The sequence below is a fragment of the Syngnathus typhle genome, linkage group LG17 (assembly GCF_033458585.1).
Source record: "Syngnathus typhle isolate RoL2023-S1 ecotype Sweden linkage group LG17, RoL_Styp_1.0, whole genome shotgun sequence".
Classification (NCBI taxonomy): Eukaryota; Metazoa; Chordata; class Actinopteri; order Syngnathiformes; family Syngnathidae; genus Syngnathus; species Syngnathus typhle.
Window position 1 is genome coordinate 2037577 of NC_083754.1, and position 27995 is coordinate 2065571.

The 27995-nt window shown below is 40.0% G+C and overlaps 1 protein-coding gene across 4 annotated transcripts; it reads right to left on the reverse strand.

Annotated features, from left to right (window-relative positions):
* On the reverse strand, positions 1–27951 carry LOC133170615 (thyroid hormone receptor alpha). 4 transcript variants are annotated; one of them, XM_061303671.1, is made up of 10 exons: positions 27791–27951; positions 23885–24807; positions 20380–20608; positions 12959–13014; positions 11353–11453; positions 10056–10203; positions 9439–9644; positions 9227–9370; positions 6946–7204; positions 1–6243 (listed from the first exon to the last, which is right to left on the reverse strand). In XM_061303671.1, exons 3-10 carry the CDS (start codon positions 20433–20435, stop codon positions 5993–5995), a joined length of 1221 nt encoding a protein of 406 aa, XP_061159655.1. In that variant the 5' UTR covers positions 20436–20608; positions 23885–24807; positions 27791–27951; the 3' UTR covers positions 1–5992. The 4 variants fall into 4 exon arrangements, with proteins under 4 accessions (XP_061159655.1, XP_061159653.1, XP_061159657.1 ...); XM_061303669.1 differs by having other exon boundaries at positions 11353–11474; positions 27791–27950; XM_061303673.1 differs by lacking the exons at positions 20380–20608; positions 23885–24807; positions 27791–27951 and adding an exon at positions 14356–14713.
* Positions 27952–27995: the final 44 nt, after the last annotated feature.

Sequence of the window (27995 nt, forward strand, 5' to 3'; positions counted from 1 at the left end):
TTGAGGGTCCGATGAATGTCAAAAAATCCCAAAACGTGTTTTTTTTTTTTTTGGAAAAGCAAACACTCAGGCGAACAAGCTAAACCAAGCGTTCAATTCGACTGTCATAATCAACGATGGACTCCAAATCTAAAACGTTTTTTTTTTTAATGGAAAACATTTTCCCACTACCTGAATTGTATTGGAAATGGACAACACGGATATAAACAGCTTCATTGTACAAGTATAAAATAAAAGTTGTAAAATTGTAAACATGAGCCTCTTGGAGGAATTGTCTGCATTATGGAGAACAGCCACAATGAAAGGAAACATGTATATTGTAATATTGCCATCCTAATTTCATAAATCTGGGATTTTTCTCAGAACCTTCTGAAAATTAAACTCTTTAAAGTCTTTTTAAGGTTGTCATACAGTTTTGACATTCTCCTAAATATCGTTTTTACTTTATTTGTTGTCTAAAAAGGACGATGACATGAAAAGGATCATCTTTTCATGTTTTTAGGAATGGGGGGAAAAAAAAAAAAACTTTTTAGAGTCGGACACTTGACGAGTATCGACGCTTTGACACTACAAACGCCATCTGAGGGAAGGAACACTTTGTAAGTTATCGATGGATCATCCCGATCAATAATGAGTTGCATTTGTTCACTGAATACTGCATTTACTATAAATCACACCAACCACACCAACATTGAACACAAACATCCATCATCTAATGTAAATCAACAAAATGACAATACATTGCTCAGGTTTTGTTGCCTTTACTCCACGCATATATTTAAATCGACAAATAATCGCTCAATCTTCTGGCATTTTTGCAAATTCACCCGGCCAAGCATAAAACGTAGAACAATGGTCACCATCAAATAGAGCAACAACATAAGTGTTATACAATTTTACATTCCACAAGTAGACATATTCCTAGAAAGGATTGTCAGCTTTCTCCACTAAACAGTGCTGCTATGATTTAGGGCAAACGTCCATGAGGTTATTGGAAGTGGACGAAAAAAAAAAAAAGGTCAGGACAACGAGAACGTTGACTAAGATGCTTTCCCTGCGCAAGTAAAAGCGTTTTCAAAGCCGGCGTGTGAGGCTTCAAAATGTATTTCTATAGCCTGCCGATCAATTCACAGTTTCATCTATCGTAGACATGAGGTATAACATAACGAGTATACAAAGTGACAGACGCGGGAAAAGTTCAGTGGTCGGCAAAATAGGTTTCCTTCTGCCGTTTCAATGGAAAGATGGCAAAAAATATCAAACAGAACACTTGCTCACTTGTGTACTACGAAAGCCATGCTCAAACACGTGACGGGCCGATTCTACTGTTACTAAAGCAATTTTCCCACTATATATATACACCGTAATTTTCGGACTATAAGTCGCGTTTTTTTTCATAGTTTGGGGGGGGGCGACTTATACTCAGGAGCGACTTATATACATATATATGTTTTTTTCACTTTCTTGGGCATTTTATGGCTGCTGCGACTTATACTCCGGTGCGACTTATAGTCCGAAAATTACGGTATGCTATGTATGCTTACTTCATATTTTTCACCTCCAAACGAACCACAATAGTCGTTTTGGCGATACTACAGCTAATCTTTTGTAGACAAAAAGAACATTCTTTACGTCTACATACAAACACATCTATTTTGCTCATGCATGATTGCGTCACAAAGCTGGCGGTAACACTTCTCAAATTCTCAACTTGAACTACGAGCCCAGAAGAATATTATCTTTCGGATAACAAAGCAACGACGAGTATTTAGCGTGCAGGAATTGCACGCATATTTGCTGTTGTTGTTTTTTGCTAGCTCCATTGTCAGTATCTGCAAGTTAATTGGGCGAAGAAAATGTGTCAATGGATACTATCTTGTGTACCCTCTGAATAAGATCTATGTGATTTCCCAAAGTTCTGCATGCAAATAAGATACAGAAAATGATTGAGGTGTATTTTAGTCGTTTGAACATGGCCTTGCAGTAGCTGGCAAGGTGAACGGTTACGTAATTGTTGGTAAAAAAAAAAAATGACCACTGACTGTTGGTCTGTCTCTCTGCTATGCTGGTGCGTGTGATCATGGCTGAAGGCAGTGCGTTCTGTGGTGCTGGTGATACTTTATCATAGGAGGGCCTATGGTTGCTAGCTCCAAACTCATTGTTGTCCTTAAACTGGAAAACGTGAGTGCTCAGGGACGTACGTGATCCTGAGTTCAAACAAAAGTTGAGAATATGACTTTGCGTTGACATCACTGCGCTACATGACTACTTGGGACAGGTATGAATAGCGTCAAAAAATATTGCATAAATGGCTTTTTTTTTTTTTTTTTTTTTAGACTAACGACTGTAAAACGAACATCAGTTGCCACTTGCTGCGTGACTTTCCTTCACAGTAAAGGTGAGATCACAGCAGGCCTTGGAGACGCCAAGTGGGAAATTGCAGTGCTTGATGGTCCTTTTGCGTGTGTGTGTGAGCGTCCATGTTGAATCCGTGTATTTGAATAGCACGCAATGTTGCAACAAAGCACTTAAAGGCCATGCCTCTGTGAGGGGCCTCTTCCATAAAGTTCAAACGTGGGGGGATTTTTCTGGTTTGATCATACGAGCAATGTTTGGTGGAATGGTATGACAAGATGCTTTTGCTTGTCGCCATGGAAACACGGCTAGCACTTGATTAAGAATCTGTCTTTGTTAAAACAGCCCCTTGATTTTTTTATATATATTTTTTACTTAGAATATGTAGAGATGAACTTTCTAGAAACTGCTCAAGATTAGGGTTACGATTCTATTTAAAAAAAAAAAATAAGTGATTGATCTGTCATTTATTTTGTTATAAATTTAAAGCAATTGATCCAAATATATACTGCATTTATTGTTGTATATAGTGTTTTACTTTTTGCAACCCTAATCAAGATTGCAAACAATAGTAGGAAAGATGTGTTAGGAATTGTAGCGCAGCAGAAAACAAATGTGTTAGGTTATTTCAGCAGTATTGAATTCCACGTGTACATTTCAGGAGAGTATGCTCATTAAGCCTTTTTTTTTTTTTTTTTTTTTTTAAACGTAAATGGCTTAGCGTCCTCTTTTGTAACCACACCAACTTTGCTATTGCCATAGGTCACATGACACAAACTGCCGTTTCCTTCCTCTTGGTTTGGATGAATCCAGATGCAAAAACTGCAGACTTGCTGTTTGTTTATTTAACCTCAATCACTGTAGTTTGCTGACATGATCCGATCAGTCCAAAATGGCTCCTCCTGGAGTCCCATTACCCCACATTTAGTCAGAGGCCCAATTCAAATTTTGCCCGAGATATCCATGGCTGATTGCAATAAATGGCTTTGGCCAAAAAATGGACCCCAAAAAAAAAGCATGTCACCTTTAAGAGCTTGCAATGAATTTGCATACAGAGAAGTGCCAACTTACAGATTCATGTTGAGATCACGTGTGAACCGGTTCCTCCATCTTATAGCAGGTTCCTGACTAAAGTCACTGTTGCTCCCATATATTGACTTGGGCCACTTTCAATTGTTGATAAAGTACTACACATGCATGTGTTTCATATTTTTCGAGTGTTTTGCAGATGAGAGCTGCACCGAGATGAGATGCGAGGTAGAATCGGTCCATTTCAGCAGCTATTTGAAACCAGTTTGCGTGACGAGGTAAGTGACATCAACCCAACAACTCCACTTAACACATCAGCGGGAGTTGAGAGGTGGCGCTTGGGTCGTGTCATTGTGTGGTTCCAGTAGATACGCTAGTGGCCCATTGAGAGAACACGAGTTGTGGTGATCGTTAGCGATGCAAGTAGAAATAAGGTCACATGACTGAAAAGAGAAATGGGAGGCGTGCGCCAGATGAAGCTTAGAAAGGAGGTATATGTTGGAAATATAAACTCTATATAGTGTCTTTGAGTATTATAATACTACATTTCACATTCCTATGCAGCCTCTGCCAGTTTTGTAGGTTTTACGTAAGCAACAAAAGAGGAGTGATATTCATCGTTTTTTTTCCCCCTCAACTTAAATGAAAAATTGTTAAGACTATTGCCATTGTAAATGGAAAAACGGTGAGAATGCTGAGACAGGCATTCTAACGGTTCTTTTTCTTAACATTGCTTTTATTGCACAGAACAGCGTGTTCACTCAACACAATCAAATTGGTGGCAACAATGAGGTCCTCAAAACATGCCTTAGCCTAATCCTGACTGTATTTTGCATAACGATGCCATTTTGTCTTGACAGGCCATTTCGGAGGGATTTTAAATGTTTTACCCGGCGACAACATTCACTCTCCTTTGGTTCTGGTTTGCAACTCCTGAGGACAATATGTGGCTCTTTACCTGAAAAATACTTTCAACGTGTCAGTTTATTATTTGAGGGGATGACCTGAGCCCTGTGGCAAAGCGATAGATATTATGGTGTTCTTTTCGAAGAAATATAATCAGGGACGGCTGGTTAAGAAAGAATGTGTGAGCCAACTAACATTCTTGAGGCACTGGAAAAAAATTAAAGTGACCCGAGAAATGGATGGGGAAGTTTAGCAGATCAATTAGCACCTCTTGGATTTTTGATGCCATTTTTTAAGGCTCTGCATACAATTTAGGAGGCACAAGTATTTGGTGAATGTTTCACACATGACTCAACTTTCCTTACAAAGAGCTTGAATAACAAATAGGGCAAGTTCAACAAAGCTTAGCGTTGGCCCAATTGTTTTGTTTTTTTTCATACTAGGCAGTTTCACTTTATGTAACTAGTATGAGGCTATTGCACATAAAATCAATGTCATTTGGGAAGAAAGGCTTTTTAAAATAAACATTGTCCCGAGCCTTGGTCAAGATGTCCTGAGCAGACCGCCGACCATATAATCAACATCTGCCCCTTATATGCTCCACCCTCGGAAGCCAGCCTCTTCAACCTAGGACTAGAGATGCGGGCATGGCTACGCGACACCGAGTTGGACATTTGACGTTACACGAAAGAAGAAGAAGATGTTCTCCATATTTCTATCAACTGCCACGCTTCCTTCCTGCCAAGAATCTTTGGAGTAATTCCATTTCCCACTTCATCAACAGCAAAACAAGAACCATAGAAGCATCTTAATAAATAATCACTTCTATACCCAGCTCTGAATCAAATAATTGAAAAAATAGATATGATTTGGAATACTTCCAGTCCTCATTATATCTTGCTGCACGGGTTGGTCTACGTTAAAAATAATGTCACCAGCCGCCACTGATTATAAATTCCAAATGGAAAGTCTTGAGCCTGTGATTATAGCCCATCATAACATAAAAGAAAAGCTGCATTAATTGTAACTAATACAATATACTGTATTATAGCTTCATCCTAAGACCCATTAGAAAAGGACAAGCAGAGAGTTGGTTGTGTGTAAAACCAGCAATAAATAAGACACTACATTTTACGAGCTATGAGGTAAAATTGTAGGCATTGATGTAGTATTTCCGAGAGTGTGTTTGTGTGGATAGTGAGCTCACTATGTGAGGGAGGTAGGTTGGCGAGCAGCGGCTCAATTGGGGATGGAGGGAGGGGAGGGGGGGAGCGAGCTGAAGTGTGACGGCCACCGCTGCTAATAAGGACGGTGCAAAGAAGCAAGTGGAGTGGGATTGTCTGAGGAGATTATGATGGAGAAAAGAGCGGAAAAAAACAACAACACACCGTATGAGGTGAAAGGTGTCGGTGTGGGGAGACATTAGGCTTATCGGATTTTTGTTTGTCTGCATATATTTCTACTTGAGCATGTCGTTTAAATAACTGTACCATTTAAAGTGACACGGAAAAAAAAGCCACAGTTTGCTTTTTTTTTTCTCTCCTTGTGATGTTGAGTGCTGGTGGTAGGTGGTGGGTGTCCGAACCCAAATGTTCCCATCAAAGAAGAAAGAATATTTTCTCTCTCCTTTCCAAATGCATCCCCCTTACCGAGTTATTTCAGCGTCAAGGTGTTCTTGTAAGGGGGTACCACTGTTTTATAGTCACACATCCTGGTCCTCAAAGACCTCCAAGAAGAGGGGTGGAAAGAGTTCGTTGGGACACTCCACCTTCATGTGTAGGAAGCGGCTGGCGTGGCACGCTCCGATCATGCGCAGGTCTGTTACCTTCATCAACAGCTTGGGCCAGAAGTGAGGAATGTTGTGCTTGCGGTAGTTGATGTAGTGCTCAAACGCCAGCAGGTAAGTCTCTTGGCACTGCTCGATCTTCTCCACGCTTGTCAGCCCTGAGCGATCTTGGGTTGACAAAGAGACAATTAGTACATTACAAGTCATGATGCATTGATTTGACATTTTTATTGATTTAAGAGCTAATACATTTGTTATTGTCATGGTAGTTTGAATTGTGCAGAAATAAATATAAATATAAATATAAATATAAATATAAATATAAATATAAATATAAATATAAATATAAATATAAATATAAATATAAATATAAATATAAATATAAATATAAATATAAATATAAATATAAATTCAGCAACAATCCGACCGGTTATTGATTTTTTTTAGTTTTTTTAAGAACAGGCCCATGAGCTACTCATGTGGTCTTTGGTGGTGGTGCCCTGAAGCTTGTGAGCACATTAAAATCTGTTGTACTGTAACGTTTGAAGAGATCGTTTGAAAATTTCTCAGACATGAGGAAGTGCAAAACTATTGTTGGGTGTGAAGCAATCCATGATCAGAAAAACATTTGAGTGGATAAAAATAGAGGTTCCCTCTTCATTAGAAAAGCACACACAAACTCTTTGTTCTCGCAGCACATGGTGTATCATCAGGACTTTTTTTTTTTTTTTCTTTTCTTAGTGTGCTCAGTCATCCAGTACTCATTGAACCATGTTTGCCTCGAGCCCTTTTGTGTTCTCTTTCACGGAAAAATTGGGTTTCCCAATACAAAAGAAAATAAGTCTTGTTTTCATAAGCATCATCCTCACCTGAGCTCATGAGAAGGACAGCCTGCATCAGCGCCACCTCAGAGTCATCCAGATTAAACTGGGCCAGGCTTTTGCCTAAATCAAAGATGGCGTCCGAGACCACACCCAAGCCGCCGTTCTTCAACTGCTCACGTTTCACGGCCATCTCGCCGTTTAGCGTCAGGGTTTCGCTTTCGGGATCGTAGCGCACGGCAGCGCGAAGTGACATGATCTCCATGCAGCATCCTTTCAACAAGATGATCTGGTCTTCACATGGAAGCTGTGAAATAAACGGCCATGTTACCCCCAAATAAAATCCCCCAAAATAGGTTTTCAAAAATATTACATCTTTCCTAAATTCTTTCAGAATAGAAAAAGTTTGTCTGAGCTGACTTTTTCCATTTAGTGAAAAATGTGTTTTAGGAATATCCAGCTTTTGTTTGTATGAAAAATGTAGTCTGGATTTTTCTGGCATCATTTGAGCAATTCAGTTTTGGTTGAATTTAGGTCTTGTTGGAGGTTTGGCTTGGTTTAGCATTTTTTTCTTCTCTCTTCCTGCAATGCAGGTTTGTGGCAGGGGGTGTTGCTGACCTACATTAACTGACCTACTTATCAGTGTCTTCAGGAAAGCCTGCTTAAGACTGTAGAAGTTCTGTAGCATCTACACTAACTTTCATTTTTTTTCCTATCTATCAAACAGGACGCACCGAGTGGTCCATGGCAATGCGTCCTCGGAGCTCTATAATGTTACATGTGGTGTCCCACAGGGATCGGTTCTCGGACCAATTCTTTTTAATATTTATATGATTCCGCTTGGGGACATAATACGTAAATATAATATTAGTTTTCAATGCTATGCGGATGACACCCAATTATATATGCCGTTATCGATGACAGATCCGCGGGATTGTTGTAATCTTGAGAAGTGCCTTGCGGAGATCAAGCAATGGATGTCTCTCAACTTCCTTCGTCTTAACCCAGATAAAACTGAGATGTTGATAATTGGTCCAGCTCGTTATCAACACTTATTCAAGGAAACCGCTATAACTATAGATAACCGTACTATCACTCAAAGCGATACTGTAACTAATCTCGGGGTAATATTTGACCAAACTCTCTCCTTTCAAAAGCACATTAAGAATATAACCAGAATTGCGTTTTTTCACCTTCGTAATATTGCAAAGATTCGTCCGATCCTCTCGACCGGTGATGCGGAAACTATTATACATGCGTTCGTCACGTCGCGCCTGGACTACTGTAATGTACTATTTTCGGGTCTTCCTAAGTCCCGCATCAAAAGTCTACAGTTAGTACAAAATGCCGCTGCAAGGCTGCTCTCTCGGACAAGAAAATTTGATCACATTACCCCAATACTAGCCAACTTACATTGGCTTCCGGTCCATTTAAGATGTGACTTCAAGGTTCTTCTATTAACCTATAAATCGCTGCATGGCTTAGCGCCTTCATATCTCGTCGACCTAGTTGTTCCTTATGTTCCGTCTCGTAACCTTCGTTCGCAAAACGCTACCCTTTTAGCGACACCGAGGGCTAAGAAAATGTCTGCAGGCTCTAGAGCATTTTCTATTCGGGCTCCAGAGCTTTGGAATGCCCTACCAATGGATATTAGGACTGCTACCTCAGTAGAAACATTTAAGACACGTTTAAAGACACATTTCTATGACATGGCCTTTAACTAACCTGTAGTGGCCGATTCGGCTGGAGTTTGTTTTCTCTCCCTCTACACCCCCTCCCTCCCCCCTCCCCGGCCGGGGAGGTGGTTAGGTGGTACCCATGCTGACAGCGGCTATCTGGATTCTCGTGGCCAATTCAGGATAGGGGAACTGCAGCTCAACCTCCTCGAAGAGCACTGCCAGGACAATTGAGGGCTCCTTTCGGCAGCCCTCTGCTGTGACATGGACATCCACTTTTTATTTAATTGATTTTCATGTTGTATCATTTGTGCCCTCTCTGCATCCATTTCAACCTGGTGATCCTGAAAGGGGGATCCTTCCATCTGTGGTCCCTTCTCAAGGTTTCTCATTTTCCCCCTGCTAGGGGTTTTTAAGTTTTTCCTTGCCCTTTTGGGAGCTTAAGATCAGGGGATGCTTTGAGAATAATTGTCAATTTCTGTCTATGTGAAGCCCTTTGAGACTGCTTGTGATTTAGGGCTATACAAATAAACTTGACTTGACTTGACTTGACTTGTCCTTGTGTTTCCAACCCCTGAAACCATCCATCCATCCATCCATCCATCCATCCATCCATCCATCCATCCATCCATCCATCCATCCATCTTCTTTACCTCTGAGAACATGGGCAGTTTCTTGGCAAAGTCCACCACACGTGTGATAGCAGGCGTCATGATCTTGGTGAATTCACTGAAGGCTTCCAGGTCCACCTTATCTCCTTCTGACGTGGGCATCACTCCTTGACCTATATCATCCGGCTGGAGGCAAAAGTCATTCGGTTCATCGATAAAGCTCCAGCTCGGGATTTTTTTCTTCTCACGCTTACCAGAAACTTGCGCTTCTGTTTCCAACTCGCCCCCTGGGCGTTGGTATGACGATGGGCTTCGGTTGCCTTGCTGATCAGCTCCCACTCGGAAGTGTTTGGCTCCGGCCTCACCTGCAGGGTCCGCACCAACTCCTCCCTTTTTCGTTTCTCCCGGTTCTCCTCAATGAGGCGTCGTTTTGCTACGCGCTTTGAGTCATCCAAGACCACTGAGAGGTGGGAAAAACACTTCCAGTGGATCTTTTTTGCAAATGTCCTTTTACTGATGTGGTTTTTGTTTTGTAATGTGGTTTTGTGCTACTAATAGATTTCAACGATGAATTGTCCCTTTGAAATGCTTCATTTAAAAATATATATAAGCAGCTCAAGTGATGAGACTGTTTTCTAAAATCACATGCTGCTTTAGCAGTACATGGACTGGACTGTATGTTGTGTAAAAAAGGCTGGAGGATATTAGGCGTGACACAAATTCCAAGAAAAGACTTTTCAGTTGAAATTCTTTTTCGGAAATTGCTTACGTGTCATGGCTAAGATACTTTATTCAATACGGCTTTGAAGCAAAATGTGTGTGGTTCTTTTTTATTTTCATGATTGGTAACTCAAGTGTTCTAAAAACTTACAGTCCATGGCCATGCCAACTGAGGTGCACTTCTTGAAACGGCAAAGCTGGCACTGGTTGCGGGTGATCTTGTCGATGATGCAGCAGCCTTCGTATTTACACGAGTACGCCGGGTGGAGGTTCTTTTGTATGGTTCGGCGGAAGAAACCCTGCAAGGGGAAAAGAAACAAAGAGGCACTGATAAAAGATCGGGACAAGATCAGATGAGATCAACAGGAAGGAGAATTCATAACATTATGTAACAGTTTTATTGTCATATAGAGAGGGTTGAAGGGGGGGGCACCAAAAATGTGAATCATAACATGAGTCACAAAGCATTAAAAAGAAAAACTCTTTCCCGGCGCCCCAGTTGTTTTGTCACACGGACAAATAAAGCAACAGCTGAAGGGCATAAACAAAGCTTCCTTGCTGGCAAAGAACAAAAAAAAAAAGAAGCTGTTTTGCAAAGGACATTGCCACCAAAATTAGCTTTGGCTGATTATGCAATTGTGAGCCACTTCGAAAAAGTGGATGCAATCACAATTTTCAACACGGCGGGATTTCGCGAGAAGCCGATTTGCTGGGAGAAAATCAATATGAACCACATTCTAGTGTTGAAGCCTCTGCCATTGTCATTTCATATGGAATTTGTTATTTCGTAACACTTGTCTGGAGATGCTATCTGTTCAAACTGTTCATGACAGTGGATCCAGTGTTTTCACGAATCATCCGTCCCAAAAACCAAAGCGGAAAAAAAACCGACAAAGGTTACACTGTACTTAACCGATTGATCCAAGTCTGCAAAATGACATTAGAATTCCACACACTTGGGATTTCTGCAATACTGTGTGAACACTGCACACACATGCAGTTATTTATACAGCTCTCAGACAAATATCACTGTTTCCAAAATGAGAATTTCTTGAATTCCATAACAACAAAATGACATTTACTATAAAAATCCTGACTAAAGCTTTTGTTAATTCCCCTCATTATTTAATCAAATCAAGAAAATCTGATTAGCGATTTAGTTGCACATTCCGCGCCAAGATAATATTTTAAGATTTTTCGCCACCTTATTGGTTAGTCTTATTACAATTGAATGGCTTAGTTGAATTTTCTAAATCGAGTTGCAGTTATTTAAATGCTGCAGTTAAATATGATTAAAAGAATTCATCAATAATTAAAAAAGAAATGTAACCTACTTTTTTTACATAGAACTCAAGACAGCAGAAAGTCTCAAAGGAATTGCTGTTTTTGACTTTGACTGCCATAATATGATTTTTTTTTTTTTTTAATGAATTGAACATTTACCGTACCTTGCACCCCTCGCACGTGATACATCGGTAGTGGTATCCAGTGGCCTTGTCGCCGCACACCACACATGGTTCATCCTTCTCCAGGTAGCTGGGGATGTACCCTGGAACAGAGATGCTAAGAGCTATAGGACAGGAGAAAGACGGGATGGAATTAAGGAGAGGTGAATATCCAATGCCCGACCGAGTAGGATGAGCAGACAAAGGTCAGGCACGGTAAGGTTTAAAGGAATGAGGGGTGAGTAGTGATTATAAAAGGGAGAGGGGGGGGGGGGGGGGGGAGTAAAAGGGGAGAAGGAGCTTTGCATTAAAACGAGGACCCCCAATGAAGCACATTTGTATGGGACCCCGAAGGTCTAGAATGGAGCTAGGTGCGCGTGTTTAAATAATTCTAAACCAGTGCGAGTAAATAATTCAATATTCATTTTTCTAATCTAATCATAAATAAATGTTGGAGCACTTTTTTGTAAGTTATAATTGAATGCGGTGTGTGTGACTCAAACATGTGAATACAAATAAAAAGTTGTGCTTATACTAAAGGCATTTTTGATTAAACTATGGTCTTATGATTCCCAGAAAATATGCTTTTTTTTTTCCCCCTTTAAAATCAGTCCTTTAAACAAAGCCGGATAATTGTCATTTTTTTATCACCAGTTATGGAAGATCCTGACGTCTCAATGGGTGCAGTGTAGAAATGGAGAATACAATCACTGATTGTTAGGACTTAAAATCCTGAGACAACTATTGCTTAACACGAATAAAACAAGATGTACTTTGATAAGGTTCTTTTTTTTTTTTTTAAATACACGAGTTCAAACTGTTTCCCAAGCTCATTTTACTTTAAGACATTCAACGGGCAAAACCTGATAAAGAACATTTTCCAGATCAACTAAATCATTATGAACCTCCTATAGCCAATTAAGTTTTGAACTGGATTTCAAAGTGTGGTTTTTTTTTTCTTCTTCCACCCAGTGCGAAAACTGACACCCCAGGAACCTGTTAGCCTTGAATTTATTTTGGCAAGCAGTTCAAAATGTACCTTGCCCTTAGGCACACAGGTTACATTCGAACATGCATTGGTCCACAACCCAAACCAGAAAAGATTGTTTGTAATCATTGGCAAACATTACAAAGGAATAAGCCAGACTTTCATCTTCCACCTCGATTCCACTCAAAAGGCGGCTGGGTTTCTCTGTTCTGGTTTTTGGGCCATGACCTGACCCCGAATAAGCGGAAGGAAATAGATGGATGGATTGGAAATGAGTCTGAGACTGCAAATTCTGTCCATTTGAAATGTTTCTATTTCAATCATATCCCTTCAGAGAGTGATTATCAGGTGGGACTCTTAAACCTTGACTACCTTTGCGAGTTTAATCATGTTCTACAAAGCCTTGAGAAGAAAACAGCAAGGAGTCTAATAGAACAGTGAGGACAAAGCTGGGCTAGCATTCAGTGTCCATGGGGGAGTCAGCTCAAGTGTGATGAGGTGCACCCAACGTCATATTCCAGACAGCGTCCTCGAACACATCCAAAATAGGAATACATTTTTTGTTTCTTTGGCGATGACAGAAAATACGGATGGGGTAAGTTTGAGGTGAATCATCCTTACCAGACATACTCGAAGACTGGCTGTTCTTCCTTTTCCTCTTTGGCACATCGAGCCACCTGACACAAGGGAGGAGAAGAAGGTTCAATTAGTATGGAAATAATCATTTGCTATGACAAATTATGTGGGCTTTTGCTCACATTATAGTTATGTAGACATACTAATAATTGACTTTTCTGTTTATTCACTTTTATACCTATTGCCATTTTTTTTACGGTTAGTTTCATAATATTCTTCAGGTGCCACAGTTGGATGACCCCTTTCTCATGGGCATGTTATTTCTTCATGTTTTTGGCCCAGATTTTCCTTCTCTCCTCAATACATTTTCTTGTGCTGGTTCCAGGTTTCTAGCCCTCCATATTTTCTTCCTGTTTTGTTCAAGAAGTTGGCCTTTCTCGCCACTATAAAAGCCCCATGAAACATACAGCGCAATCACACAGATTAATCTAGTTAAAAAAAAAAGGGGGGGGGGGAAAAAAGAGCTGACATTTCTTTCTCGGTTGATGTTGCACTTCACAGCTGGAAAATATTCATTTATTTTAATGCTGACAGTCTACACTGGTCACTAATATGTGCAAGATCAGCTGTTGAACGGAAACACAAAAGTGTCCTTTCTGCACCAGTTAAAAAAAATAAAAAAGGCACGATTTCCCAATAATGGAGATTTTGTTGGGAACCATTTGACAGGAAGTTGATGCAGTACATAGAAAAAAAAAAAAAAGTATTGTGAAACCGAGGTCAGTTACTATTGTAATCAAACCATTTGGGCTCAACAGCAAACAGAAATATTTGAAGGTTCCAGCTAAAATAAATGTAGCTTAAGTGTTAAAATACTTCTGAAGGGGATTGCATATCTCGGCCTATGAACTTTCAGTCCCGTGGCTATCAAGTTGCTTCTCATATGCTCTGAAACTCCACGCTTGCCGTTAACACACATTTGTTTAGCTCAAGTTTTTAAGCAGCAACTTCCACTAATACCTCCACGTAATCTTGCATTTACTAAGCGCAGTATGTATGATGGTAGGTTCTTGCAAAACTATTTTTTTTTTCCCTCACGATTGCATTTAAATAAAAAAAAAAAAAGGAAAATCACAATTTCCACAAAACAAAGCAATGTGTCATGATTACAAAACAAAGGTACGTTCCTGTGAATCAGGAACACAACAAATGCTGCAAGAGCAAAGGAAACAAGGAGCCTTGAGCTTTTAAAATGATAAATAATAATAATAAATACAATATATAGAATAAATAAAATTTTCTTGTAAGTCCACTAATTGCATTGGATTTTTTTTTTAATTTCAATAAACATAAAAAAGAAAAAACTATTGGGAACTACTACCTAGAAGACTTATCTGATGTTTATTTGAGGCAAAAAAAAAAAAAAGTAGTTCAACACCCACCTGTTAATGCAGTATGGCTGTAAAATATGCATGTTGCTCCTGCTGTTATTTGTTCCTTCTACTTTCAGCCTCCCGACAATCTAATTTACTGAGTACATGCAGTCCTCAGCAGCTTTGTTTGCAGTCAAGTCGACAGCGCAGGAACTCCAGATCCTCAAAGCGCTTGGTAAACACCATTGATCCACCTCTACACGAAGGTCCCAAAAACCTCCCTGTGACCTCAACACTGACCCCCCCCTGCAAAATTTCAACCAACTGTCATATAAGTCAAGTACTTGTTTTGACAGCCTGAGCGTTAGTCTCCCTGCCTCAGACTGGGTGCTGGCAAGAAGGACTATGATGTTTATTTCCCTCTCCCCCCTCCCTTTTCACTCTCTCTCTCTCTCTCTCTCTCCCTCCTTTCCGGTTGCTCTGGTGTGTTTGTGTGAATGCGTGTGTGTCAGCATGTGGCATTCTGGGCCATAACAATTCATTTCACTGGGATCTGTTTTGAAAGAATGCCCCAGCTTCCTGTCTACCAGTCTTTCCTTAAACTCACTGATTTTATTTTCTCCTCCCCAAGCGACTTCCATGTCCTTCTCATTTGCTAATCTTTGTACCCATCTCGAGTTACAGTCATTGCTGCTTCTGCAAGATTAATCGGATTGAAATAATTTCATGTCCTTTCCGGCATTTACTTCGATGTCTTTGTCCCGCAGGAATAAATAGAAAAGGGCTTTTTTTTTTTTATATCCAAATTGACATAAACCTACATACAAACTCAACTAACTCTTTAGTGGGCATAACATTTAAATTCAATCAAGTCAAGGCTCAAACTCAATTATTTTCATCTCTGATACAGTTCCAACTAGAAACTCTCAATTTTAAATTGATTTTTTTTTTCTTGGTAAACCTCATTTGGCCTTAAGAAAATTGACAGACGACTTGCTCACCTCCACTGCCTAAAGACAAACATTCGAGGTGGAAGTACTGATCTGAATTTATAACTAAAATCCTACAATGAGATGGCATTTTACATAATCAATAACAAACAACTTCATTATGCCGGTCAGAATTTCTACAAGAGCTGACTCACTTCCGCAGCTAGTTCCCTTTAAAAGTGACATCACAGAGTATTTTTCGAGTCCTGTGGTTCTCCTCATTAATTAAAGCTAATGACCACTAATAAATAATCTAAATTCTTTTTGTTTACACATTGAATTTTTCTTTCCTTTTTACTTTTGCTCCATTCCAGAGACAGCACCACCCTTACGGAGCAATTTAATCAACACCTCCAGGTAAATTCCAGTCTCGGCTAGTCTGATTCCACCCAGCGCCAGAAACAGGGATACTTTGAAACTATTCTGTTTCGACATGTCTTCATTCAAATCCTAATTGGCTTTCACATCACATCCTTTTTTTTTTTTTCACGCTTAGTTGCTACATTAACTGCAAACAGTAATATGTGGGTCTACCTCCTTGTGTCTTCAGTGACTACGGTTACAGAAAGTCAATATTTGGGTTAAGGTCGAAAGTCCGTTTTCGGAATACAGGCCTCAACGGATAGAGCTCCTCCCAATTCTAATAGCTCGTCTGAAACGGCGCAAATAGACATCATTTCTGCTTGTTACTTTCTACCATAAATAAAACATATAGGAATAAAGCAAAGAGTGCTTTTCTGTCCATTTCCGAGACGTACAAACTAGACATACGCAAAGTGTTATTTATGTTGTCGAGACAGAAAATAACAATCACGCCGCAGAAAAATTATTCTATTCAAGCTTGGGTCAAGGAAGCTGCACGTAGAAATAATTGATGTATTACAAAGACCAAGATTGCATGCGCCGAATAGGTCAATATCCTTCACCTCGCTCTTACCTCGAACGTTGTTTACAAACCGACATATTTGGGTGAGAAAAGTGGTAAACTGGGGGTCTTATTTTAGAAGCACATTCGGGTTTACATGGACTTTAAAAACCTGTATACTGACAATATTCGGGTCATTGAATCACTTCATCTGATATTCCACTGATTGCACATTCCTACCAAACTCAACAAAGAAAGTAGGAGATGAAACTTGGGCTCAAAACGATCCCAGGGAGAAAAGACAAGCCACTAATTACCAGTCAACTTTAAGAAACCTGTATACAAATAGTTTTATTTCTAAAAATCAATGCAGTTTCAAAATCATGTCCATGTGACTTTCATGCTTCAGTTAGGTAACACTCAGGCATTTAATTGAATTGATGAGAAACTTCAAGCACCCGTTGTATAATTGTTCCTGTCACATGAAGGGAGAGGCTAGCTTGGATGCAGACTACTTATGTGTCTTGCGCTTAAAAGGTGTGGCAGTCATGGGGTTGAGATATTTCAAGTGCCACACAAATATACGCAGATATGAACGCAAAACCCGATGCAAATACTAGTTTGCAATGTGGCTTTTTAAGTTGCATGGAAATGCCATGCAACAGAGGAAACGCCCCCAAAAAATAATCATTGCTAAACTTCTCTTAACAACGGGTGGTCACTGAAGTGAGTTGAAACTGACAAAATTAAAACCATTTTTAAAGTTGAGGAAAACCAGACACTGCTTTCCATACATGTTGCATATAATTAAGATAAACCCCAATTAAAAAAAAATAAAAAAAATGTAGTTCATGAACACTAAAAAAATATCTTCTTTATATAATGTAGAGATGCACCGATCCGATATCTGGATCGGATATCGGTCCCGATATCAACAAAATAGATGGATCGGGTATCGGAAAATACAGCCGATCTGTGAGCCGATACTTTCCTTAATCTATTGGGACGCGGGCTACGTCATACGCTAGCAGCACGTGTGCCGCATGCCACGAGAGTTTTCTAAACAAACGCAAACATGGAGCGAACGTTCGCTTCTCTTCCCCGGGTTGCTAAGCGGACGTCAAACCCTGCGCGTTCGCTTCTCTTCGGGTTGCTAATGGGACGTCAAAGGCTGCGCGTTCGCTTCTCTCCCGAATGGGGGGGGGGGGGGGGGGGGGGATTTGCTGCGGGCCAATAAAAACTGGACCGTTAGTTTGGACACCCCTAATTTAGAGCAAAGAACTGTGTAGTCTGCCTGATGCCATTGCCTTTGGTCTTTTCTGTTCCACATGTAGAGTTATGTAGCTTCTTAAATAAAATCGGAATTATTATTTCAGTGAGTTCAATTATTAAATTGAACTCACTGAAATACAACGACCTAGTCGACTTTAAAACCATCCAACTCATGTACAAAATAAAAAATAATCAATTACCAAACAGTATCCAGAGGTTGTTTGAGTGGAGGGAAAGTACCCATTATTTAAGAGGAACACGTATGTTTAAAAGAGATTTGGTGAGAACAAACTTAAAGTTACATTGTATAACAGTTAGAGGTGTGGAACTATGGAACACCAGCAGTGACGAATTAAAGAACTGTAGTACCTTACCTAAGTTTAAAAAAATGTACAAGGACAAAATATTGACGGGATACCGTAACATGCTGTGAAGTTGTTTAAGTTGCTTTGTATTTTAATGAGAAAATATATGGTATATATATGTATGTATATGTGTATATATGTGTATATATATGTATGTGTATATATATATATATGTATGTGTATATATATATATATATATGTATGTGTGTATGTATGTATATATATATATATATATGTATATATATATGTATGTTTTTTTTTTCTTTCTTTAATATATTGACTATGGACAAATTCTTGACAGAATTAAATAGAAACATGTAGTTACATGGGGTAGAGTCAGATAAGCTTAGGCTTCCTTCTACTCCCTTTTTGAACAAATATGATTTTACGATAAAGGAAAATTATGATGCAATATCTTTTTTCTTTTATATTCTATTGTATTATGGAGTTATCATTTTTCTGTATTTTTATTTTTTTCTTGTATTTCTTTAATGTTCGAAATAAACGTTTAAAAAAAAATAAAAATCAACCATAATATCGGATCGGTATCGGGTATCGACCGATACGCAAAGCCACGGCATCGGTATCGGTATCGGAACTGAAAAAGTCGGATCGGTGCATCTCTAATATAATGTCACTAATTCGACCTACCGTAATTTTCGGACTATAAGTCGCACCAGCCATAAAATGCCCAAAAAAGTGAAAAAACAACAACCATATATATGTATATAAGTCGCCCCCCCCACCCAAACTATGGAAAGAACCGCGACTTATAGTCCGAGAATTACGGTATTTTGCACCCCGCTTGTATACTTGATATAGACAGTCCAATGTTTTGCTTATAGCAAATTCCCTCCATTTACAATTGTGTTTTGATTCATTATCCTGCTGCTGGACACATGAGCTGTGGCCGCTGCAGAAGCCAAGCTTCCTGAAACTGGCCAGTACATTCCGCTCCACAATGGCTTGACAGTCTTCGGTCATTCAACTCATCATAGATTCAAGCCATTTTCTTTGTTCATCCGTAAATATAGAACGTAAATCATTATCCTGAATGAATGCCTGACAGACTTCACTTAACATCAAAATCCAATTGAGCTTTCATGATCTCATCTCAAGTTTTGCATTAGCATCTGTATGTGTGTGAGAGTGAACATTCACTAAGGGGAGGGAGGGAGGTCGGGAGGGTGCAGAGCATGAGGCAGCACTCACAAGAACACGTGCATTCCCAATGACACAGTGAGAAAGAAGCATGCACGTGCGCACAAGCAAAGCAACAATCCCCCTGCTGATGTCACATATTGAGGCTTCCTGAGCTCTTATCTGCCCTCGTTGCCTTTTAATCTTTCCCCATCCATATGCCACCTATTCCGACAGGCAATACTTTATGAAATGTATTTATTATGATTTTTTTTTTTCTTCTCCTCCCACATTTACGAGAGCGTCACCAAAGAAAATGTCGGTTATTGAGCGTTAAAGCTGACACTGAAGGTGGTGGTGAACACAACCCTGCTCCAGCTTTTTTGGAATGTGTTGCAGGCATCAAATTCGACACGAGTGAATATTTATAAAAACGATAAGATTCATCAGTTTGGACCTCAAATATTTTGGCCTTGTATTTGATTGAATACAGGATTAAAAAAGTGGACCTTGCACGTTTACTACTGGATCAAATATTGTATAAAATGCCATGTGCTCAATCAGAAAAAAAGTTTCTAACAATTTCAAATCAAATATTTCAGAGCTATAATTGTTATATTTTCTGCTCATGGTTATCATATCGATAAAATCTATTTGAGGGCCGGACTCTCCAAAAAAAGTCTCATAATTATCAAAAGCGGTTGCAAACCAGATTGGACAATTTGGCAGACCGGATTGGGTGTAGTACTCACGTTTACTGCCAATACTACCATGTTCTGTTTCTTTAACGACTGTCTAGTATAATGGAACATTAGCCAAGTGCAGGGGCACTGAGGGCACGGCCGCCAGTCCAAGGGTCCACTGTACGCACAGACCCTATAAGCCTCGATCTCTATTTGAAAAGTAATCAATCACCAACTTCAAAAAGTGGCCAAATTATTATTCCTCTCCAATATCCAGGATACTATAAACATGAGATTTCATGGTTTTGTTTTATGCGTTGGGCTGTTATGGTTACTTCTGAACTCAAGTCGGTGAATTTGTCAAGCAGTGCGTGCACGTGTGTGTGAGTGCACACGTGGAGGAGGCAGGACGAGCACAGATGGTAGTGCAAAAGCACTTTCCCGTTTACCTCGACCGCTCCCGAAAAACCTCTACAAACATATCATATTCCGACACAGTCTTGTTAAATTGATCGAGAAATACCGTAATTTTCGGACTATAAGTCGCGTTTTTTTTCCATAGTTTGGGCGGGGGGGGCGACTTATACTCAGGAGCGACTTATATACATATATATGTTTTTTTTCACTTTTTGGGGCGTTTTATGGCTGGTGCGACTTATATTCCGGTGCGACTTATAGTCCGAAAATTACGGTAAATTGAAATTGTGCACCGACTGGCTGGTTGTACCTAATGCTGTGTCCGCCGAGTGTACTGAACATTAAACGCACATCTGTCTCACCCTTTGTCATCTTTCACCGATGAGTCGTTATTCTGCTTCTTGGACTCTGGCTCCATTCAGCCTCAGTCCCATCCAGCAGCCAATGACAGGACAATGAGGTTGACCCAGACCTTGCCAGCCTGCTCAGGATTTGCCAGCAGAGGCTTCAAAAGGCAGCCACATGGGAATGCTTGCAGCCATTGGCTGGGAGAAGCATGGTTGGCACAACAACAGCCGAGGCAAATGAAAGCTGGAAAGGCAAGAAATGGAGAGATCAAGAAATGCACAATCATACCCAGGTGGACACATTGTAATGCATCAAAAGTGTTGAGTTGCTGAGAAAAAGCAAAATATTAGTCATGCGAGAAAGCTGCCATTTACTCGAATGCAAAGTGCCACACGCATTTATTGTTGTCTGGCATGAAGTGTCATTTGTTAAAACATGATTTTACAAAAGCACCATCTACAAATTTGAACCGTAACATGAGCACTGATGCATAACACAGCATGATCAGGCTCCCGAAATAGGCAGGACCGCGTTGCTATGGCAACGAGTAAGACCCGAGAAGTGAGATGAAAATGAACGTTCATGTCCTGTAATTAATGTTTGTTTTATATTTTAAAAAAAAACAAAAAAAAACTATTTTTACAGTTGGGCTCATATGATTACATACCACGGCAGAAGAAATGCTGGCATTTTTATTTAATTGTTTGAACTATGGTGATTGACCGAGGAACATCTTATCATTTTATTGCCAGCATTTGTCCAATGAGTGCAGTATTCGAAGTTTCATTTGAATACAGTTAAAAGATAATAAAAGTGTGCCTTGAAAAATGTGAAAAATTTGTGAGAAAACTTGACAAATTACTACTTCGGCCAAGAGAGAGGTTGCTATTAACCAGTGTGTGCTGCCATCTAGTGGCACTAATATAACTTGGCAATATGTATTTGTACTTTGTACCTGGCAAAGATCATTTACATTGATAATTGACGTTTATAGGTCATCAGAATAGCTGGTGCTTTTAACAAATAATGAAAACTTTATCATTAAATATGGACTCCCTTTAGTGGGACATAAAAGATTCCTAATGCAAAAAAAAGTGTCGCAACAAGAAGTTCCAGACAATTCACTATAAATGTGATGATGCACATAGTGAAAGTTTATACAAATATTACTTACAACAATGGACAGTATAGTAAAGCACTAGCCATAAAGTAGGTCATCCAGGGTTGCCATAGCAATAAAAGTCTTCTCCTTATTCAGTGCACCAGCAAAATTATTCTGAAGCTGCGTTTTTAAAAGAAAAATGAATACACACTAAGTGATGAAATCTTCTTTTTATAACATTATGCATGACTCGGCTATGTGAATCCTGTTTTGTTTTGACTCCAATAGGCAGGCAAGTTCCTAATTGGCTCATTTGCATATAACTTGAAACTGTTGGGCCACGAAAGGGAGCGCCAAAGACTTTTCACATCAAAACAAAGTGAAACTTGAAGGAATGCCAACTTGAAAGCGGAGAAAGGAAATACGCATTTATCCAGCCGAGACTAAAGGTGCCCTTCACTGACGTCAATAAGCATGACGTTACCATTTTTTTTTTTTTAGTACCGTCCATAATATCTCTCTATTCTTACTTTCATGGAATGGGGAGGACAAAACAAAAGTGGTGTGGCCTAATATTCTCAAACATTCTTGTTTTGATGAATGGCACTTTGAAAAATAGCTAGCCAGCATCCAGGCTGTCTTCCAGGCTGCTGCGTATCCCTTCTTGGCTTCAGTTGCAGCTAAAAAAATAAAAATACAGTGGATGCTAACGGTCCATGTCAGAAGCTGAACATGGCAGTTTGTTTTATGCGTCACATGCTTCAGTCCAAATAATTACATAGCACTTTGCTAAATTTGCGTATTGTTCCCGCGGTAGAAGTGCAATCTTTTTCACCATGGTAACGTGCGGGAAGAGCTGCAATTTACAGTGAATACACAATGAAAGACAGCGAGTGCAAACTGCTACACCTCTGATTGCACATACCGTATTTTCTGGACTATAAGGCGCACCTAAAAAACTAAAATTTTCTCAAAAGCCGACAGTGCGCCTTATAGTCCGGTGCGCCTTATATATGGACCAAATTCCTAAATTGAAACTGGCCCGAAGCATTGTGTCATGAAATAAATCATAAGTGGCCCGCTGAAGACTATGAATCATGAATCAAATAGACTATGGCTCATTATTTTGTGATTATAAAGTTAATTTGTTGCGTCTGAAGTTGAAGTAAAAAAGATAAAATGGAGAATGATTTGATTTGGATTAAAAATCTGACATGATGCATTAATAGTGCGCCTTATTAAGGACAAGGTTTTAAAATGGGCCATTCATTGAAGGTGCGCCTTATAGTCCGGTGCGCCTTATAGTCCGGAAAATACGGTACTCGTCGACTCAGCGCTTCATCATCAAGGCGCATGTGAACGATCTTCCGTACGTGACGCACGACGCAGACGAATCCAACAATGGTCAGTGACAACTTCACCGGTGATGTATTTCTTCCTGATGATTGTCTTGGCAATTATGGATTCAATCCATTTCAGGTACGCAAATATGGAAGACAGTGGATGACTCATACTAATGGCCCGATTACTTGTGGATGTGTATTTATCCATACAACACACACATACGTGGACACACACACACTACAAGATAATGGGATTCCATCGTGCTTTAGCTCGTCCCTGCTGCACTTTTTACAAGAGAAGAACTGGGTCACTCACTGATGTTCATGTCCACTTAGACAAACATCATTGTCCTTCCTTTTCTGGCGAGTTGGAAACACAATGAGCGAAAGCCCCCCCCCCACCCACCATCTTCTCATCCCATGCCAAGAACCTCATTGGTTGTCTCTCATACAACACAGAATATCCAAGCCACAGGTGGTCGTGGCGATGGGTGGAGAGTTGTGTTGCCATGGCAACTGGAAGCAGACGGGAGAAATAAGTCATGGTCCTATGACGTGAGAAGACTATCAATATATGTGACTGACAGATGGTGATAAAAGGACAGAAGTTGTCTGAGGTGAGGTTTGGACCACCAAGGTGTTGGTCCCAAATTTCTTTTCTTACAGATAATTATCTCCTGACTAATATCTCCTAACTCTGTTTTCCCCGCTGTCATATGTGTGCTTATACGATACCATCACGTTTTCAACATAAAGATTCTTTTCGTTTTAGACGAGTTGAGATTTTGTAAATGATGTAGTCCAAGTGGGCTCCATTTGATCCTTGTGTCACAAATGAAGTATGTGTGTCTTACACCACAACTACATTCTGTTGGCAAAGAGTGGGACAATCTGATACACTGGAACATTAAAGGTCGGGCACAATCCGTCCCGGGAGGCCGGCACACCTCGGAGTTGTGAAAAGCCACCGAGAAGGTTTGCATGATATCATTGAAGCATGACAAGAGCTCAAACTCTTGCGGTCCTGCTTATTCGAAATAATGACAATTAAATAGAAATGAAATAAAAACTCACCGATGCATTTCTTTCTTTCCCCTTAAAGCATCTTTGTCTCGATTTCTTTTCCGGGTCTTCTCAGTCTTCCAATTATGGCCTGGTTTGAGTCGTGACTTCCAAAGTCTTCCTCCTTCTTTGCACCCCTCTGGAGGATCTCGGGCAATAGCTTATCTGCGCTGGCCCATAAACGTTGAAGCTTCTATATGATCAGACTTGAGAAGTAAATGGAAATAGGATAGGCATGGAGTCCAAAAGCATTCTCCGGAGGACTCCACCAGTCTCTAAGGCAAATGAAAGATGCTGAAATAAGAACCACCAAGATTGGGTAATATCTGGCTAATTCCCTTCTGTTTTCTTGACTCGAGCGGGTAAACCGTTTGAGGTATATTACTGGACAGGTGAGGCTGGTGCTCTCCGGCAAAATGGGTCAAAACTAACTTTAGATGATGCGCAGATCCAGGTGGTACAAGGTCCAGAGATGATGCTGGCAGCAAGAAGAGCTTGAGAGGCAATCCAGGTTGTCACGGTAACAGCAGTATGAGATCACAAGTGTGGATTTGCCGTGGTCCGGTCACTGAGTTGGACGTTTCGACGGAGGAGGTAGATATCCGGAGAGTATTCCCGAGGTATTTATCGAAATTCTGCACCGAAAAAAATAGAGAAAGTAATACTCTTCGTAAATTGTTCAATTCTGTTGTAGTTCTATTGGAGTTTTTTTTTTCCCTTCGGGCTGGATGGTGGAGTGAGGATTGACCAGTCAATAATTTCTTACATTTTATATATTATATAAAAATATATATATGCTGGTGGTTTTAAGTCGGCCTGAGCACAGCCAAAGGACGTCAGTGCGCACCAGTCATTTCTTTAAATATGCTCAAGTTACTACTGAATGGTCTGTTGTTGTCCAAAGTTGTAAACAGAGATTTCTTCAGTGGTTCCGCCTAGCAAAAAAATAAAATAAAACATGTTAGAATATGACCACAATGACACATGTAGTACATTATTTTAATATATTTTTTTAATGTAATATAATTTATCCATCCATCCATTTTCTATATCGCTAAAATGTATTCAAATACATGGATAAACATGGTGTCCATTTTTTTTCTCTATTCTCAGCCTCATGACCCTCAGATGGTGACAATGTTTTTCAGCAAGATGATGCACAAAAATACAGACAAGCTGCCAAATTGTGTGTTCTACAAGGGGCAGGCTCTATTTTACACAGATTGTTTTTGTTTTTATGACCTATGTCACTTTTATTTATGAAATTATTTGGACTGAACAGAATAGGATTTCATTTATGAAATACTGGGGCAGCAGGCGCAGAAGATGGATGAGTCTCCGTTATCCCCTGTGACCTTTTTTGACAGCAGACTATACAATTTGGAATAATTTGAGAAAGTTGAAAATGCTCATGCCTGCATTTCTGCCTCCCGAGCGTACGCTCGTTTCTGGGAAAAGAAATGAACAGTGAGCGTCCTTGTTTTCCTTGATAATCCAAAATCCGATCGAATTAAATAGTGTAACAATCTGAATGTTCAGACTCTAGGTTAAGTAAAATCACATGGCTCAGATTTCCTGGACAACTCTGACCTTGTAAGCTTAGCAAATCCTTCAGAGCAACTAAAAAAAAACAAATAAATGACTAAACAAACATTAGGTTTGGCCCACATCTGACTTTCGCTCCAAATTTATACAAAATGATTTCTACTCCATTTAGGAGGATTTGAATGTTCTCATAACGAGATGCTTTCAAAAAAGGGGTCAGGTGATATCTGCGGCAAATTCGTAACCATGTTTCCTTCCCTCAAGGATGTGTATATTTTTCTCAAATTAGATTTTCAGCCAAACTATCCAATGACTAACAGATGTTGTTGTGCTCTTCTCTTCACTCATGCATAAGAAGACAGTAATGAGAATCGAAATAAAACTTGTTGGGCTGTGGTGTCACGCTCACTCGTTCACAAAGTCAATAATTAAAGCCGTTTAAAAATGGCTTCAAGAGCAGCTCCATGTGATAATTCATGCTTGCAGGGTAATGGTGGACTGTCAAAAAAAAAAAAAAACTTCACCAGTATGCTGAAGCCAGTGTTGGGTAGCATTAAAAGTAAAACACATTACAACAGTCCATAAATCACTCAAAGAGCTTTCAGACATTTTTACACAGTACTTAAATTGATCTATAAAACATCAACGAATGAAAGAAGTTCTGGTCTGACCAACTCCAGACATCTTTATTTTTTTTTAATCAGATTCAATTGACTTAATATTTGACAGGTTAGTCAATTATTGGTGGTTTCCCTATTTTCCAGTTTTCTTTTTGCAGACTTGCATGTTTGTTGTATATATTTCAATGATATAAAACGATTTTTTCAAAAAAAAAAAAAAGCTTCCTGGATCATGCAAATATAGAAAACAGGAGCTCACTGAGGAACTTGGTATCATATTACACTACATTGAATCAGGATATCACAGAATGACCTCTTGACCTCCATCATAATCTTTTCAATATAGCAATGTGCAGGTCTAAACTGACAAAAAAAAATTTGACTTGGGCCAGCCAACAGTCTCTTTTAGCAAAACACAGAAAAATAATGAAATTTCACCACACTGGCCCCAAGAGTTCCCGACCCTGCGGGCATCTGCTGAATAAGCCTGATGCCCACTCCAGCCCTGGCATGTGCAATATGAGACAAGTGACATCAAGTGGATTGGATGACATTAAGAAGTGGTTGATAAGGAGCTCCCAGTATTTGTGGCCGGAATCACTTTCTCCTCCATCCTCATCTCATGAGCTGGCTGCCTTCATGAATGTCCACTCAATACCAATGTCACACACTGTGCCAGACAAATCACGGCTAGATTAACACACATTGTGCCTCCTACCTGAGGGCAGTGAAACCTTCTAAAGTCTTCTTGTGATGCAAAAGTTTTTTGTGACATGGCAAAAAAAGGTGTCCAGCATGTTAGTCATCAAATAATGGAAGAAAAGGTGTCAATTATAGTCTGGTCTAAAATGCTGCAATGAGATTGCTCGCCATGATTTTTTTTTATAGAGGCCCGTTTATATTGCTCTCCAATAAAAAAAATGCAAAAAATAAAAGAATACTTTCCTGACACTGTTAGCAAAAACGACCCTATAGAATTGTCGTTGCTCGGCTGCATTAAATTGCACCGAATGTCCTACGGAGAAACACAACGTTGCCATTTTCTCACACGCTGACAAGACGCTTGAAGGCAAAACACATGATCAAATGCATCTGTAAAACAACACACTCCTTTCAACAAGTTTAAAGACCCCTTAATGAGGTAAGCCAATTATTAATAACAGCTCTCAGTATTTATCAGCATGGTGCTAGGTGGCCATGATTTTATTATGTACAATATGAAGTGCACACTTTTGCAGTGTTGTTTTGATGCAACACGTTATACACAAATGCTATCATATATTTACTGTCCAATGCAAGCGCAACATGGACTACCTTTTACACTGTCAACATCATGCATTCTTATTTTAAATGTAGACTTGTTGCTGCAGGATTTCCATAACATTGCACTCAGCCATTTCCCCATTTTAGATTCTGCAAAATACTGCGTTGTTTGCATCCACGCCGGAGTCTCAAGGCGTGGGTGACAGACTGACTTGGTGTCAGCGCTCTTGGCTTCTGATACATTTCCGTTGAGGTCATTTTACCATCGCCAGGCCGAGCGAGCGGGCGAGCGGGTTGACGTTAGGACAGCACTCGCTCACCTTGCACACTGGCCCTAACGTACACAGTGCATGCGTCACTGAAAGACCTCGAGAAGGTGGAGTCCACATAAGACCACGTAGCTGCAATCGAAGCTGCGTGATCGCCTGCAGAAGCGTCAGCGACGCGGCGGAAAAACACGGTAGGAAAAGCAAAAAGGAGGTGCATTTACCGTGTCATCCAAAGGCGTCCGAGCCTCTCCCAGCTGGCCGCAAGTGTCAAAGCTTGTGCCACCACGAGCCGTCCGTGTGTATGCGCTGCGTCCTCCCCCATGCCTGTACAGTGACAGCCGAATGCAGGTCAGGACAGAAGCACGGTTGCCTCGGCTATGAATGATTCGTCTCGAGGCTCAGAGCTGCCCTCCAGCGGTGGAGTAA

What these genes read in the sequence shown, in the direction of transcription:
- LOC133170615 (XM_061303669.1), bottom strand. Translation starts at nt 20,435, where the DNA reads ATGGAGCCAGAGTCCAAGAAGCAGAATAACGACTCATCGGTGAAAGAT. An exon ending in CCAGTCTTCGAGTATGTCTG is followed by an intron (nt 11,475 to 12,958) that starts GTAAGGATGATT and finishes CCTGTCCTATAG; the next exon opens with CTCTTAGCATCTCTGTTCCA. An exon ending in AGTTGGCATGGCCATGGACT is followed by an intron (nt 9,645 to 10,055) that starts GTAAGTTTTTAG and finishes CCCACCTCTCAG; the next exon opens with TGGTCTTGGATGACTCAAAG.